This window comes from Pempheris klunzingeri, chromosome 4, assembly GCF_042242105.1.
Source record: "Pempheris klunzingeri isolate RE-2024b chromosome 4, fPemKlu1.hap1, whole genome shotgun sequence".
In the NCBI taxonomy this organism is placed as follows: domain Eukaryota; kingdom Metazoa; phylum Chordata; class Actinopteri; order Acropomatiformes; family Pempheridae; genus Pempheris; species Pempheris klunzingeri.
In genome coordinates, this window is record NC_092015.1 from 15,237,265 (window position 1) to 15,253,981 (window position 16,717).

Here is a 16,717-nt window from a genome sequence, read left to right on the forward strand (position 1 = left end):
CAAAAAGTGAAGACTTCTATACGTCTGGATGGAGAGCATGCCTGAGAGCTATGTAAATAAGCCACTTTGCTTTCACATGCCTACGAAACTGAAACATTTCACACAGCCAGTTAAAAATACACAGTTTTCTTTCTTTTTTTCTTCTATTTTTTTTGTTGTTGTTTTACAACCCGCCCTTCTCTGAGCTCACTGTGAAACTTGAGAAGGTGGGAGGGTCATCCGGGAACATAGCAAGTGGAAACTCCTCCCAAACCCTGGGAGGGGTCTCTGGGGCAGCTATAAAGATCAGGCAACAGAGCACACAGGCAACTTGACTGGACACAGGAATCAGACAGTCAGAGCTGAGTCTTCTTGTTTTGGCCAAAGGAGTACAGCATGTCCGAAATGCTTGACGACATTTTCGCGAAGGTGAGTCAAAGTTATGAATTTTTCATTTTGTTTTGGAAAATCAGGGTTCATGAAGTTGAGAGTGGGTTAGCTCTGTAACTCCTTTCCCAGAGTGTTTGTTTACTTGTTTTGCTCCGTGAATCACTGATTTGATAGTAAATTCCTTTTGAACTGAGTTTAGTCACAGAGGATTTTTTCAGTTTAAAGAGATAATGAGTTAAGGGAGACAGCGCTCGGTGGTTTGGTCTTTGAATTCCAATCTTCCACTGTCAAGATATAGAAATAGAGAACAGAAAACAGTCAAAAACTGGAATTATTTACATTTAATGTGTATTTTGGGATTTCATGTAAATGGCAAATAAAAGTTATGCAACCTCTAGTACCTTCCTTTTTTACAATTGCCTTCTCAATCTTAAGACCTTAAATATAAACTTGCTCTTGACTAATTGTGTAATTATATTTATCTTCTGCTGAGCAATAAATCAAAAACATTAATTTAAAGAGTTGTTGTAGAAAGGAGGATTAAAATGATGATGGATGTTCAACACAAGTATATTGTCTTGAGATGAGTTGTGTCAATGTCTGTATGTTAACTGTGTCAACCATCTGTAACAGAACTTTCTGAACCAGGCCCTGGATGATGCCTTGCTCCCACCACAGTCTCACCTCAAAGTCCCAGGCCAGAGTCGACTGAACCGGTCAGCCTCCTTCTTCTCTCCCCCGTCCCCTCCTGCCTCCTCAAGCCACAGCTTGAGCACTGAGCATGTTAACAATGACGATAATGGCAGCCCTTTCTGGTCATCCAACATCTGGGGCCAGGGAGCAGTTTCCAAACCAAAACAGCTCCCCTTCAGGCCCGACCGCTCCATGAGCCTGACGGAGTCCAGCAGCAGCCTGCTCTCCTCCTTCGGCCAGCTGAAGAACCTGGAGGCTTTTCCTCCTGCTACTACTGTGGCTCCGCCGCCGGGCTTCCCTCCCTCATCTGCCCTCCCGGCCCAGGTTCCACCAATGGTGTCCCCCAATCGTTACAAGACGGAGCTCTGCCGTGGCTTCCAGGAGACTGGCAGCTGCAAATATGGCAGTAAGTGCCAGTTTGCCCATGGCGAGGCAGAGCTGCGAGGACTGTACCGCCACCCCAAGTACAAGACGGAGCCCTGCAGAACCTTCTACAACTTTGGCTACTGTCCCTATGGCTCACGCTGCCACTTCATCCATGAGGACAGAATCAGCGGAGGTCCGTTACCATCTGTCAGATTTCAGAATCAGGAGCAATCACATCCCTCAGCAACCAGTGGTCGCCACCAAATCCGCCACAGTGTCAGCTTCGCTGGGTTCCTGGGCTCTTCACGCAGTTCACCACCTCCATCATTTCAATCTTCCTTCAATGACCCTAACTTGGGGTTCAGCCGTGCTCCCTCTGTTTCTCCACCTCCTGCTGATCTCCTCTCCCCAGTGTTTGGTGACTCCCTGCAGCGGGAGGCAGCAGCATTCCAGTTTGGCAACTATCAGACCCGTGCCAGCACCGGAGACATCCACAACATTCCTGTCATCCTGGAGCCAAAGGCCCCACGCTGTGTGTGTGGCCATGGAAGTAACTTTAACAGCAACAACAGTAGAGTCTTTGCAAGCATGGAGGACGGGCACCACCAGGACAGCGCCAAGCTGTTTCCTAGTCCTGGAGGCCATGGAGGATTCTTGAAGTCTGCCGGGCTCCAGCGTTTCTCCTCCGAGGACTCCCTGGAAGACAGCTACAGCAGCAGCAGCGGAGGTTCCAGCGGCACCGAGTCTCCAACGTTTGATGGACAATCCACCAAGAGGCTCACTGTGTTTGAGCGTCTGTCCCTGTCTGACTAAAAGGATCCAAAGGGAAAAAACAGAAGAGAACTGACACCTTTTTAACTATGTTTGTTTATCTGGACTTTCTTCAGAACCAGAACTGATCAGGACAAGTCAACTTTTGATGACACAATAACACTTACAGTTCTTAATTTATGTTTGTAGAAAGGAACTCGCTTTGGATAAACTACGCATAATGAGATCATCTTAGTACCCAAATGTTATCAGACTATATTTTTATACTTAAAAATGTTATGTAGCCTATTAGACCTTTGTATGTGGTCGTCCATAAAAATTAACTCTTCTGCAGGACAGTACCGGTAAACAGTCTGGTTTGTAGCTACTATAATCTGTAGTGATCAAAATGGCTTATTTTTAGTGAATCATTCCTGTGCCTTAAAGATTCTCCCTGCCTTATAGGCCATTTATTCTTGGTGCCACAAACAGTATGTTTGATTCAGTAGCCTTGATCAGTGAGACCTGACATGTGTCATTGATGCCATTTATCTGTGATATGCACTTTACAGCTGATTCAAATGGGAGAAACTGTCAAGTCTCCCAGTAGCATTCAACCAAAGCTTCATCATTCACTCTGCTCTGTGTGTGTATGTGTGTATGTGTGTGTGTGTGTGTGTGTGTGTGTGTGTGTGCATGTGTGTCTGTACATCTGTTCATGTGTGGGTGTATTTATGTCATTTTTCTGAGACCTGGGGTGCAAGCATGTATAACTTGCAGAGTGCTGAAAGATCAAAGTATGCTAATAGATAAATGTATGTCAGCGAGTTTAGATTTGAATGTCTGCCTCCTGACACACTCTTAGAGATTAAGTTCTGTAAAACATTCTGTTGTCTTTGCTAGTTTGTAAAATGCACCCCATCTTTTATTGTCCCCTGTTTGTTTGCCAATCTGGTTCAGGGACTTTAACACCACAGTATTCCTTTCGGTTATTGGTTGCCTTGTGTTGTTTAACTTAAACTAATATATTTATTATGATATTTATTTGTGTTTAAAGAAAAAAATGTATTTTGTACTTTATTTATGGAGAGATATTTCAACATCTGTGAAATGCCAATGTGAGAAAAAGTGGTAAAAAAAAAGAGAATCTTATATTTTTAATTGCCTGAAAATGACAAAATAAATATCTGAAAAAAGAAATGAATGCGTGCTGGGTTTTTTCCTCATGTGTTATTCAGTGAGAAATTGCTTATTTTGCTCACACATGATTCCCTGGGAGTAATAGATATGGGTCACTTGCATAACTTGTAGATTATTAATACATTAGCTATAATTTGCATCTCAGTACAGTTTAGTAACGTATTTACCCATAGTACCTTTTAGAGAATTTAAGGAAATTTAAGGGTAAGAATAAGGGTATGATCGGAGGTGTATTTTTCCTTGAATGTGGGATGTTATTGATACTAACATACAATATAAATGATGTGTTGATACAGTCAACAATATTGGCCCTACAGCAGGTTGTAAGCAGTGACTGGTTTCAAGTAAATATACAATTTTCAACCTCTCGAGAAATCAGAACCACTTTTTAATTAATGGCCTGAGACCAGTTATTTCAACTTAACTGATTTTGTCTGAAGGTTGTGAATCAGTTCAACATAAATCAGGCCACCAAATGTGTGTCAGCCTTATGCTCACAGTAAGTCCATGAGGGCCAGTTTCACTTCTGAGACTTCGGGGTATTTCTGTAATAACAAGACTTGATTTTATACACAGACTCTGTCCGATCACAGGTTACATGGAGCCTATGGCATGTGGAGCTCTTTCCTCCTCTGTGAGTCTCTCCTACTGTGTTTTGTGGCATACAGTGTCTTTGTTGTGTATACAGTACAGCAAACAGTGGTACGTACACATATTATCCCACAGCTTTTCAACCCCGGGTAAAAGCTGTGATGCTGTCCAATAAGGAGTCATGAGATGATACTTGCAATCAGTGTGGCAATAAACACAGTTTTGACCTCTGCAAATGGAGTTACAAATGCGCAAATAGGTGATGCACACAATTTAAAACAAAGTGTGCATGTTTGAATAAGGTCCCACAGCACACATTGAACATAAGCTCCAAAACTACAACACTGGGTCCAGGCGGTGCCTGTGTGGGGGGAGGTCACAAGCAAACTCTGTGATTGAGAAATCTAAACTGGAAAATCCACACTTTTTTATTTTAATCTTTCCAATCAAATGTAGCAGTTGGGCAAGATGGTGCTTCGTAAGGGGGAAAATTAGTAACTAAACAATAGAATTACAGGATTTCATGATAGAATCAGTTTGAGCTAAATGTCAGAGATACCAAAACAAAGCCAGTTTCGGATAAACATACACCTCAGCCTGCCATTGCTATGAGAAACTGGGCCACCTCTTAAGGCATTACTGATCCACATCGCTGTTAAACAGCATCCTTGAATCCCAGAATTAAGTGTATCGCGCAATTTTGTGATGTGTGAATATTTAAAATAAAATCCCTACATTGATTTCACAGATGGTTCACAGTTGAAAACAGCTTACCTGGCCACACGTGTGGGATGATTCGACCTTAGTCATTGACAAACATTACTCATCCGACTCATTTAGCTGAGCTTGAATAAGACAATAAGAAGGGGGAAAATCCCTAAATGTAGACCTACAAAGGTGATGTAGCTGTAATCTGTGCCAAAAAGCATTTGATCCTTAACATTTTAGAAAATACCTTTAAACATGTTTTCTCGATCATATCGGACATTGTGTATCAACCCATTTTTTTCTGGTGCTCCCTCTTTACGGGAAATTTTCAGCTGCCGTCATCTCCAGCTTTTGACTGCTTTGATTGATCGCCTCTGCTTCCGGAGCTGAATTACCATTTTAGTGATAGAAACTGTTATGGACATGGGATTGTGTAAGGCACATTTACAAGTGAAGCAGAAGTGCATGAAAATACCCTGTTGCAATTTCCTCTTCATACTCCCAGTGCACGCTTGTGTTGAGCAACCAGACACGGCCATCACCCCTCTGCCTGTCAAAGTACTGGATTCTGTGTAGCTATGCTGCAATAATGGTATCTGAGAAACAGATGCAAACAATTTTTGAAAAATTGGGCAATGACTTTTGTCTGAAATGTGTTTGGCACATTTTATACAAGTGTACTTGAAACCTATGACATTGTGAAACAATGACGAATCTTTGCTGTGCATAATCATAATTCTGTTTACGCTTTTGTGAAGAGGTGTTATCTTGATTGAAATCTTAAGCAGCTGGTGATTTGCAACAGAGATTTGAAATAACTTTTCCAGGCCTGGATGGATAAGATAAAAATTACTTACAGGAATCAGATTTCCAAGGAACATGTGGGGGAAGATGTAGAGAGTTCTTATGTACAACTCTAACACTACAAGGTTGCTGCTTCCTAGGAACTTGTATAACTCACTCTTAATCTGTAACATATACCCCAGGTGTTTGGTTCAGGTCAAATAAACTTGTATTTTTGGTTTTGGTTTTGGTTCATTTGGGCTGGTTTTAACACTGTAGTGGGCCATGATCCATTTCCACATAAAATTTACTGTGGTGAGAACATATGGTGGCCCAACCACAGGACTGTCTGATAGTGGATATGTGACGCTTGTATGAACTGAAAAGCTAATGTGAGCAAATTTACACACCAGGCATGTTGTCCAATCCCCTTCATACTGCAATTATCCAAGATCATTTGGTAACCGTGGTAATGTGTAAGCATGTCTAGGTGTGGGCAGGGACTTTCCACAATATTCAGGGTGTGAAAAAGTGACTACGTTTGTAACGACCATTCTACCTTTCAAATTTTTGTGATCAATGATTTCTTATTTTATAACTTTATAATTTTATAATGGCATGCTCAAACCTGATGCATGGGAGTAATGTAACAAAAAGGATATACAGACACACACATTTACAATGGCTTACTTATCTTGCGTGCCAATTGTAAGTGAAAGTGACAAAAAGTTTTCTCTCACATCTCACTTCCTATTGTCAGTGTTTATGACAGATGATATCCAGTTGCACTCTTCAACAATGCTCACGATCACTTATTTATAAGTCACAAGTTGTATTTTCATTACTTGATTCAGTTTGAGCACAAAATATATACGTGCTTAAAGACAAGAATACTTTGTTGATTATTTATTGTTTTGTCCAAACCAAGGAACCAAACTACACCTTCAGGCGCTCTCATTGTTTCTCTTCACTTCTACAGCAGTGCTGATCGCAATATGTGTGGGCCTAAAATTGATGCACAGATATACAAATGTATAGGATTAGACTTCAAACACTCAATAAACCTCAGCTATGGCTACCTCTGTGTATTGTGCCTTTACACTTTGTTCCCGTTTGGACCAATGGCAGGATGTGTTGCTATGGTGATGGACAATGACCACAAAGAGTAAACAGCAAAGACAAAAAGAAGGGATCAGTGTGTGTTTGTGTGTTCACAAATATTAACTTCCCTGCCTGTTCTATAAGACCAGACTGGTTAAAGTTCAACAAACTGCACAGCTCTTATCTGACAAAACAACTTCAAATTCAGTTCAACAAACCTGAAAATCCTCATTGGCTTTTTTACACAGCAGTGTATGAAGCTTAAATTAAATAAACCTTTAAAATTAACCCATGGTTTTGCTCACACAAAGTGCATTTAGCTCTTTAACTCTTAATCTTTCGTTTTTTTTTCAATTTCATAACACCTCAACCCTCCTGATCCAACCACTGCAGCAAGTCCTTCTTAACACAGGCCTGACATCACCACCACCCTCTGTAGGACTGTTAATGATCAACCACAAAGCTGCTGCTGTCAAAACTCTCTTTACCTAAGTCACCTGATCCTGAGCACTGTGCACACAACACACACACACACACACACACACACACACACACACACACACATACACACACACACATGCTAGAGATAAAGTTCAAACCTAGATCTATTGGAGCAATTACTTATTATGTATGAGAAAGAGACTGAGAGATACTCTTATCCAAAGGAACTTAGGCAACAGTTTCAAAGGGGCACATCAGGTATTCATGCAACTGCTACTAACAGAAAACAACAGAGAGATTGTTACACAGAGACAAATTAAGTTAGCGATAGGTAGAAGTTAGGCTTTAGTCTTTTTAGACTTTAATTGATGACTTGAACTGACAAAAACTGAATCATGAGGGTGGGAAAGCAGGGATTAAAATTACAAGAAAAGGAAGATAAGAAAAGCTAAAACTTGTTTAAGTTATCAGCTTTTTTTTCAGCTTTGCTGCTGGTCAGGCCAGTCCTGTTGGAACTTCTCGACCTGAGGCAATCAGCAACCAAGATCGGATAGATCGTCCACAGTCACATTCCTACCTGAAAAATGTGCTTACCTATGTGTCTACTGTGTGTCTTCTGTGTCTGTACTCAAGCGCGGCCAGGTTTTAGCCTTGATTTTCTAACGGCTCCTAAAAACGTCTCCCTGCCTCTCTTTCTGTCATAACCTGCAGATTAAGCATTATGGTTGAGTAATCTTTCAACCCTAAACCTTCGTCAGCCATTCAGAGAATGACGAAGTACGTTATGTAACTTCTCTTTTACCAACTAGGTCATTTTTTTTTTCTTGGAAAAGATCAAATCCGAGGGGTTGTGCACCATAAAACACTTAGAAACAGTCGAGTTTTGTCCCAATACCCTAAAATGCCCACTTTAGTTTGGAGTTTCTTGCAGTTTAGAGCAGCATTTGAAAAAAAGAGGTAACCAAAAGGTAAAGCACTACTGAACAAGATGCATGTCATGATCGTAAACCAACAAAAATATGATGGGAGATAAGCAAGAAAGCCTGGAGGGTCACACATTTTATTATTCTACTTGTGTTGTGTTAACAGGATTTCATTTCATTTCCACTCGAATGTTGCAGTAATACCCTCTACAGTTCAAAATTTACGGGTTTCCCATGATACTTTGCTCAGTGCTGGTGACTAACGAGTGGCTTGAGTCATCTCACTGTGATCCACATTCACCTGCAATAAAAAGTGACAGGGTCAAGGTGCAAAAAGAAGCAATGATATATAAAGGTTGCATCTGAATGAGTCATTTCTAATTAACTGACTAGCTCAAACTTGGGAAGATATTACAATTACCTCTCATTACTTTAAAAGAACCCCATAACCTACGAGAGGAACTTCTTCCACTTCACTCACTGATACAACCTCTTAGCAATAAGCATGGTTTGAGCTTTGCCAACCCTTTTATTACTTCACATAATTAATCTACAGTTCAAGCACCAGATGCTGCGGTTTCAAATGAGTTTTAATTAATTTTTCCCCCCAAATATCCCCAAAAATACAAAGAAACTATTAACAGAATCAATTTATCTCATTATGTTTTATGTATTGTCAATAAAAATCACCAAATCAATAACTAGTTAATACGACTTGAGTATGTGAGAATATATGAGAATATTGAGAATATGAGAGATGACTTATCTACCATGTATTTTGCAACTTTCATGCTTAATTTACTTTTTAGCGGCAGAGCAGCATGTAGAATAATTCATGAGAGGCTGCTTTGTTAACATTGTAGACACGATACATGGCCTAATGCATGCTTTGCACACAGATTAATCTATTCATCCATCCATGCACCAAAAAAAAACAAAACACTCCTCTTAGGTCTAGCCTACATACTTACCCATTTATTTAGCTAGAAAGGGAGTAGGGGAGAAATTAAGGAGAAAAAGCAGCGTCAGTAAGTCAAACTTGGAGGAGAAGGAAGGAGGAAATATTTGAATAGTGACATCACAGCAACAGAGTGGAAGTGCTATCCTTTTATAGCCATGTTCTCGCTCTCTGCCACATTCCTCAGCTACAGAACCCAGTCCACTCCGCCTCCTCCTGCCCTCTTTTCCTCCAACTGCACTCCTGCGCGAGCCCAAGTGGTGTGACGCAAACGCAGGGAACAAGGGGAGGAGACGGAGGAGGAGGAGGAGGAGGGGGAGGAGGAGGAAGAGAGGGAAGGGGGACGGGAGTTGGTAAACTCTGCAAGGGGGAAGGCAGAAAAATTCCCTGAACTCCCCCGGCCTAGCTCTCTTCACCACTTCTCTTTTCCTCTTGACTTTCACTGGCTGATGTGATTTGGCACAGGCAGTAGACCTGGAGGAATGCATGACAAAATGGTCTATTTAGGATTCTCAGGAATACTGTTCATTAAGTTTCAAATGTTTCTTGAAAACCCCCTAGAAAACACTACTAGGCAGGTCACATTTTAATACTATAAGACTATTTTAATTCTCATTCAAAAATATTTAAGAATCCCTTTGCTGTGGTCTTATAATATAAAGAGTTTTGTTTGTCATATACTGAATCTGAAAAACTACTATTACTGAGGTCAACTAAACATTCCATATATAAATGAAAAGACGTGACTGCCGACGTGAAATATAATAAAATATAATGCCATGTGATGACTATTTCATATATCATAATCTAAGTGCATTGACCTTCCTATTTTGAACAGAACGAGAAGTGAATCTAGATGAGTCTGTACAAACTCTGAAAAGCAGAAACAGCACCCATGGGCTGTGGTACGGATATGAAAAACAAGATTTATAACTTCAGAGGCCGTCTTCTGTAAAGAATTGTACTGGGCTTTGACAGAACTGATTTACCAGGACAGGAAGGTTGCACCGATATACTGCATTTACAGAAATCAGTTGAACAATGATACAGGTGTTTCTTAAGATGTTATCAGGGTGTGTGTGTCCCTCCACCCCACGGGTGGAGTACTGAGGAAGTACTGAGGAATAAAGAAGAGGAAAAGCCAAACTGAGTGCTTTTTAATGAAATGACAGTATTGTTACATTAAATTACATTATTATTAGTTGAACCTTGCCTGAGCTAATACAGACTTTAAACACAAAAGCCTCCCCACTTCATTGACCATGAACCCTAGAGAAAGATAAGTTTCATCATATTCTTTGACTTTGGCCTTAACTCATAGGTTTGCTTTTACTGCTGTCACTTGTTTTTCTTTCCTCTCCAGTCAAAAATCACTCAATCTTGAGCTTTACGCTTCATTTTACTGTCTGAACACATTTTGCCAATATTAATCATGATAAATTTGCTGGCGTGAAAGCTCTCAAGCTTGTTTATTGCTCCCACATTATAAAGATTCATTTAAGTTTAGATCCCCCCCCCCCCCCAAGTCATGCATGCTGCCTCTGTAATGCATCTCTCCTCACCCTAGGGGTAAGAACCAACCCTCAGCTTGAGAACTCTTTCAAGGCCCGTATTACGACACATAGTAGATCAAAATTAGATATTTGTTTTGCCTCTTATCGGCAGAATTTTCTAACTTTTCCGACTTTTCTAAACTGTAGCCCTGGTCTGCTCTGGGTGTTGGGTAGAAGAAGAAAGTCCCTTTAGACAGTTTCACATCTGTTTGTGTTATTAAAGTAGGTCTTTCACAACAGGCTGGCCCATACATGTTCACTGCATGCTTCCTGTTCATGCTCACACTCAGTACGCGCTTCTCCTTTTAGACTTCACGCTTCCTGTTTTCATGTCCTTTTCTTAATATGGTATGAAAATAAATTAGCACTGCGTCAGTGTGCTTATTACCAACAGATGTGTGACCTGCACAGAGAATAAAAACAGCTTTCTGTGCTAAAGGCTAAATACCTACACATATCAAACATCAACAGAGGAGTGGACTAGTTTGGTTTGAAACTGTACACAGCATCAATCACATCAATATATACTCTTTGTATATAATCAAAAGGCTGTAGTGTATTTTTCACCTGGAGGTGATGATTTTATGGGCAATTACTGTGCAAAGACTGGACCAATATAAATAGTATTCTAATACTAACACTGATTGTGTTTTAGACAGTTTGAGACCAATTTTGGTTTTAGTTACAGCCTATAAGCCCATTAAGACAATGTTGAGTCATCAAAACCAATGTTTTGCTCCGGTATTATTAGATTGTGATTCACATGTAGCATTTCAAAGCATTTTATGGAGTAGTTTAATTTTTGAGAAATTGTTCAAACCCATAGCCAATCTTGGTCAGCTTATCTATGCTTCAAAATTCAGTTCAAGCAGCTCTAATCAACATGTGTATATCAACAGTGGATCAAAAGACTAATGTGGAACATGAAAGTGGCTGTTCAAACTCACTCATCATCATCATGAGTTATCATTATCATCATGACCGAGCTCTACAGAGCATTTTAGCGTCTCATTGTTTTAGTTTTTGCAGTCCGCAGCTTTACTGTTTTGGTTCTCTGTCTCTCATCGCAGTTGTTTCCAGATGTAGCGGGCAGCTGTTTTCAGTAAAGTAAGCAGTAAGTAACTAAAAAGACAGATATTTGTCTCACGTGGAAACCAAGTAGACTTTTGAGTATAAATTCATCCGGAGGCCCAAAATATGGCTCCAAATAAATGACACTGTTCCTAAGTATCTGCTGGATGTGTAAATAAGCAATTGTTTCCTGTAACATTTGTCATATCATCTTCACAAAGTGATAATAAGTCAATGAATTGTTTACATCTTTGACAAAACTTTACTTCCAGACACTTACTTAAGACCTTCAGAAGTATAGTTGGTCCAGAACACATTTTCACAGCCGTGTACTTGAGTTCGCACTGTAATTCAGTTTAAAAACGCTATGCTAATGGAGAGAGGCGAGACAGACGTTATGCATGTGCTTATCTGGACATGTGCATTATCAGTGCTCTATTCCACAGGTATGTTATGCAGGTGCAGGTGTAAAAAATATCAATTTCTCAGCTCCATTGCTGAGCACACCTCTGATCTGTCACCGTGATGTCAGTGTGACATTGCTTATATTTTCCATTTTATCACCTGGCACTGGTGAACATGGACAAATCAGTTCACCTCTCGGTTAGCTAAGTAATCCATTTACATAGTTAGTTAAAGCAAAACCTCCTCTGTGTGGGGAAGCCTTTACACTCCCGGAGAACCCTGTAACGCAAAATGCGATTCACGTACTGTACAGCTCATACAGTTCAGCACTGTGCATAAATTCAAGAGTTCGAAATGGTCCAGTGTTAAATCACACTATTTGGGGCCATTCATCTATAGAAGGAAATATTTCATCTACTTTTCTTTATCCTAGCTGTACCCTCTGTGTCTGCATATAGCAAAGTATGTTCTATTCATCTCATACAACAACCCATTGATTTTATGTTTGTATCTTAATGTAAAAAAAGAAAAGCCTGTTTTTTTTCTTTAACACAAACCAGAAAGTCAAAAGTCATCGCATAATACTATGGTATGTTTATGGTTGCTGGGAAATATAGTACATTGGGGTGAAGGGCGTGGTGCTTCAACATACATTTAGAACTGTGAAGGAAAAGCTAGAAATGTATGGCTTTCATTTTGATTTGCCATGTTGTGGAGACTGAAACCAGGCCAAACTGGGTTATGGTGCTCCTGTCTCACCCCTGGAGCCCCCACACTTTTACACTTGCTGCTCCACCCTGTCTGTGAGTTTATTGACTCTGGCTAAGTCAGACAAAATAGTGCGACTAGTAAATCATTTTCTGTTGGCTTGTTTTATTCATCAGATCATTATTGAAATCACTGAAAAATGATACCGAATAATATTTGTTGTCTAGTGTGAGGCTTCCTTATTTTCCTCCTCCATTTAGGTATTCACAATAATCATGTCTGGTCTAAATTATTATCTTAACAGCAGATAATATTCTCATTTTCCATCGAATGACAATTTTTCTATTGTGTATCACAGTATTAAAGGCATTATGGTTTACATCCTGATCCTCAGAATACCAAAGCCTCAATGCTGAGGGAGCAGTATTTTAGCTCAGCTGCTTCTTCTCCGTGGATGTGTTATTTTAGGTCCAGTGTTTTAGTTTAAAGCTAAAATCAGCAGTGGGCTTGTGGCTGCTGAGCCAATTCATGACACAGCACACACATCTTAGCCCGGAGGACAATAGGCCTCTCTGTAAGGAAGCACTCACACATATACGCATACACTCGCTGCTATGTTTATACAGGTGGGCAGAAAATTAAGTGGTTAGTGAGGTGTGTGTGTGTTTGTATCTGTGTGTGTCTGTGTAGGTGTGTGTATGTGTGTGTGGTGAGTTATTGAAAGGAAAGGAATTGATATGTATGTGTGTTTAGCCTTGGCTCCTCTCCCAGGAATACATACCACAGTGACACTAGCAGTGCAGAGACCAGCAGAATTCCTTCTTATGAAAATAAGCGTCATGGAAACATAGAGGAGAGGAGAGGAGAGGAGAGGAGAGGAGAGGAGAGGAGAGGAGAGGATCAGTGGACACAATACCACAAAGTCCAATACAATGCTCATGAAATGTATGTGACAACATAATACTCAAGGCCGACATAAACCCAATGCATGACAACATAAACTCAAGGTCTCCTCTTGCGCTTTCATCCACATCTCATGGTCTTCATCAGAAAATAGAAGGGGCTCAGGTATCATCACGGTGACCAACATGCGGAGTAGTATAGGTCATATATGGGGGAGACCGTACGAATCTTCCCCATATACGACCACTGATTTGCTGATTGAGGTGTAAGTATTGGGAGGTCACAAACTGTAGGGCACATTTATGCATGTATGACAAAATGCTCAACTTTTGAGAAGTGATTTGTGTGCTGTGTGAGACGGTTTAGAGGTTCTGACGGCTGTAAAAAAAAAAAAAGAGGAAGCAGCGATTGTGATGACGCTGGGCAGAGTGTTTGTCTTGAAGCCCTATGGAGAATTAATGAGCACCTAACAATGGGAAATAAACTGATTGGGGATTTTCATGATGCTTGTTTTCTCCTCTCTTCTATTTGTTCCCAGGAGAATGTAGCCTAGTCTCTGGGTATCCTTTTAGCGTAGCTTTCCACGCAGACACACAAACACACACACCTACACATAGACACACACACACACGTATCATTCACCATGACATAATGTTTACATTACTCTGGCAAGAACACTCCTCAGGAGACAGAGAATCACATCACCTAGAGACGCTCACAACAACACCAAAAACTGAATGTGTATGGCTTTTCAAAACAGAGTTAGCAAATGTACATATTTCCCTTCAAAATGCCTTCAAAATGTTACATGTTGCTTAGCTAAGGTGGACATCATCATAAAGAGGTCTGATGGGCATCATTTACTGCTGGTTTATGATGTGTTTATGAGCGTGTAACAATGTTCAAAACATCATTAAACGATTTACTGTAAAAAGAAAGAATTCAGGAAACAACAAACCTCTAATATCACAATTATACAGTTTAACGCTGGATGCAAAAAAAATCACTCACTGAGAAAGAACAGGGCCAGGAAATGACTGGGGTTATATTGGTAAATCACACCAAGACCATTAATGTAAGTTCTTGGTGGGATGTTTGTTTGAAGAACATAACCTAATATTTTGTGACACCAAAATCAAAATGTACAAAGGGACTATCAAGGACAATATAGCACATAATGAATATTTTGTTCAAATACCTTGGGAAGCTAGCAGGAAAGCTATCACACAGAAATGGCTGCAGGCAAACTCAACCCAACCACGGACTACGGTCGATGTAATCCATTACACGTCTTTGAGATAATAAAGTTTTTAAAGGCCAACATAATTTAAACAATCCAGATATATGTGATCATCATAAAAGGATTATTTCAGCACTCAAGTTAAACTTTTCTTACTGTACAGACACCATGTAAATCATGCACCAGGAAATTCAGTCAGTCAGTGACCACGAGGACTTTCATAAGGACACTAACATCATGAAATAATTGGCAGCATCGTTCCCAAGATTAATGGACATTCAGGCTGGTACGTAACATAAGGTGGGGGGGACACTTCCCATCACACACAGAAACTCACATACCGGAATGACACACACACACACACTCGGGGATGACAAATAAAACAGAGCAAAAAGGAAGTAGAGCAAAAAGGAAGTAGAGCAAAAAGTCACCAAAGTGTGGACATGACCATGGATGCACACAAAGAGCTGTTTTCATTACAAGTTTCCTGGATACCATCATATAAATAAAAGAAAGTGGAAGACGTCATTTGATATGAGGCTCCAGATCCATCAATATCCCTCTGATCAAACACACTGATCAATATTATGAGCTGTTGCCTGGATACAGTTGGATGAGCGCAGTGTGAGAATATACAGAAAGGGATTCATCCTTTGGCTCGCATTCAGTTGCACAGAGACGCACACATTGACGCCCACGTCAGCCACCGTAGTAGCATTACTCCTGTTCGGCTTACGTTAGCAGATAAATTGTGTTCTCTTTAGAGGATTAGAGGACACAAACATACACATGCACTCCATTACCATTATGTATAAAGAACATCTTGTCACAGAGAGTGCTTGCACAAAGCTGCTGGTGGAAAATGAAGGTAGGAAGAACGCTACAGTATATTCACATAAACCTCTCACAGCTGACGTGAAAAGAGGTTGCAGAGCTATGAGAGTAAATAAAACTACATTTCTCTGAGCAAGCAATAAACATACATTGCAACAGAACATTGATTGCCAAACCTGCTGCTCCACTTCTGTCCAGATAAAAGGTCAAACACCAAAAAATACATGTGTACACAACTATGCATATATAAACACACTGATAACACACACACACACAAGTTCATTCACCCTCATGACGCCATATTGCATTAAATTTACACAGGCATAACACTATACAGACGCTTAAATCTAACAGTGTTGATGCGTATTAAGTTTTAGATAGCAGGAATGAGCACAAATGCACACATTAACCAACGCACTATTTAGACATTATGATGTAAAAGTCTTGCTTCCTGTACTTTACTTTACTATTATTATCAGACTGTATTATTTGACCATTTACTACTATGATCATTTCCCAAAAGTAGAAACAAACAGAGAAGCTGTTAAAAGAATTGTTGTTTGGTCCACACAAGGGACCTCATTATCTGTGCACAAATATCTACAGCATGTGCCAAAATGAAATATTTGTGGTTTTGATGATCTTGATTCTGTTTACTTTTTTTAAAAAACGGTCGGCTTCAGGGATTCAACGCGCATCTCTGAACTACAGGTGTGGAGACTGTGAGTCATCCGCAGACAGTCTGTCATTACATGTAATGGAACACAGCGCACCCACCATCGCACCATTATCACAGTTATCATCTCACCAGAATTAACAAAGGATGGGCCTGACATCTAGCTGGATTGAACATCTTGTACCTCTCTCTCTCTCTGTGTCGTCACAAAAACTACAGATGCGACGACTTCATACTTGTGTGTTTTCCTCGCCTTCAGCAGTTGCGGCGCACAAATAAAAATGTCTTAAGGAATTTTTCCACACAAAAATGCCTGACACTGCAGAGTAGCAGGCGAATGGTATTTTGTCTGTGTTTCCCTCTAAACAGTTTCACTAAATAAACACGTCACAGCACAGCTCCTTATGACGCCAGTTGTGCCCTTGGCTGCACTTCAGTAGCCAA

The 16,717-nt window shown here is 40.3% G+C and overlaps 1 protein-coding gene across 1 annotated transcript; it reads left to right on the top strand.

The window, feature by feature from the left end:
• Window positions 1–320: 320 nt before the first annotated feature.
• LOC139199981 (mRNA decay activator protein ZFP36) lies at window positions 321–3,378 on the top strand. The gene is made up of 2 exons (XM_070829203.1): window positions 321–408; window positions 1,003–3,378. The coding sequence occupies exons 1-2, from the start codon at window positions 376–378 to the stop codon at window positions 2,239–2,241; spliced, it is 1,272 nt and encodes a 423-aa protein (XP_070685304.1). The 5' UTR covers window positions 321–375; the 3' UTR covers window positions 2,242–3,378.
• Window positions 3,379–16,717: the final 13,339 nt, after the last annotated feature.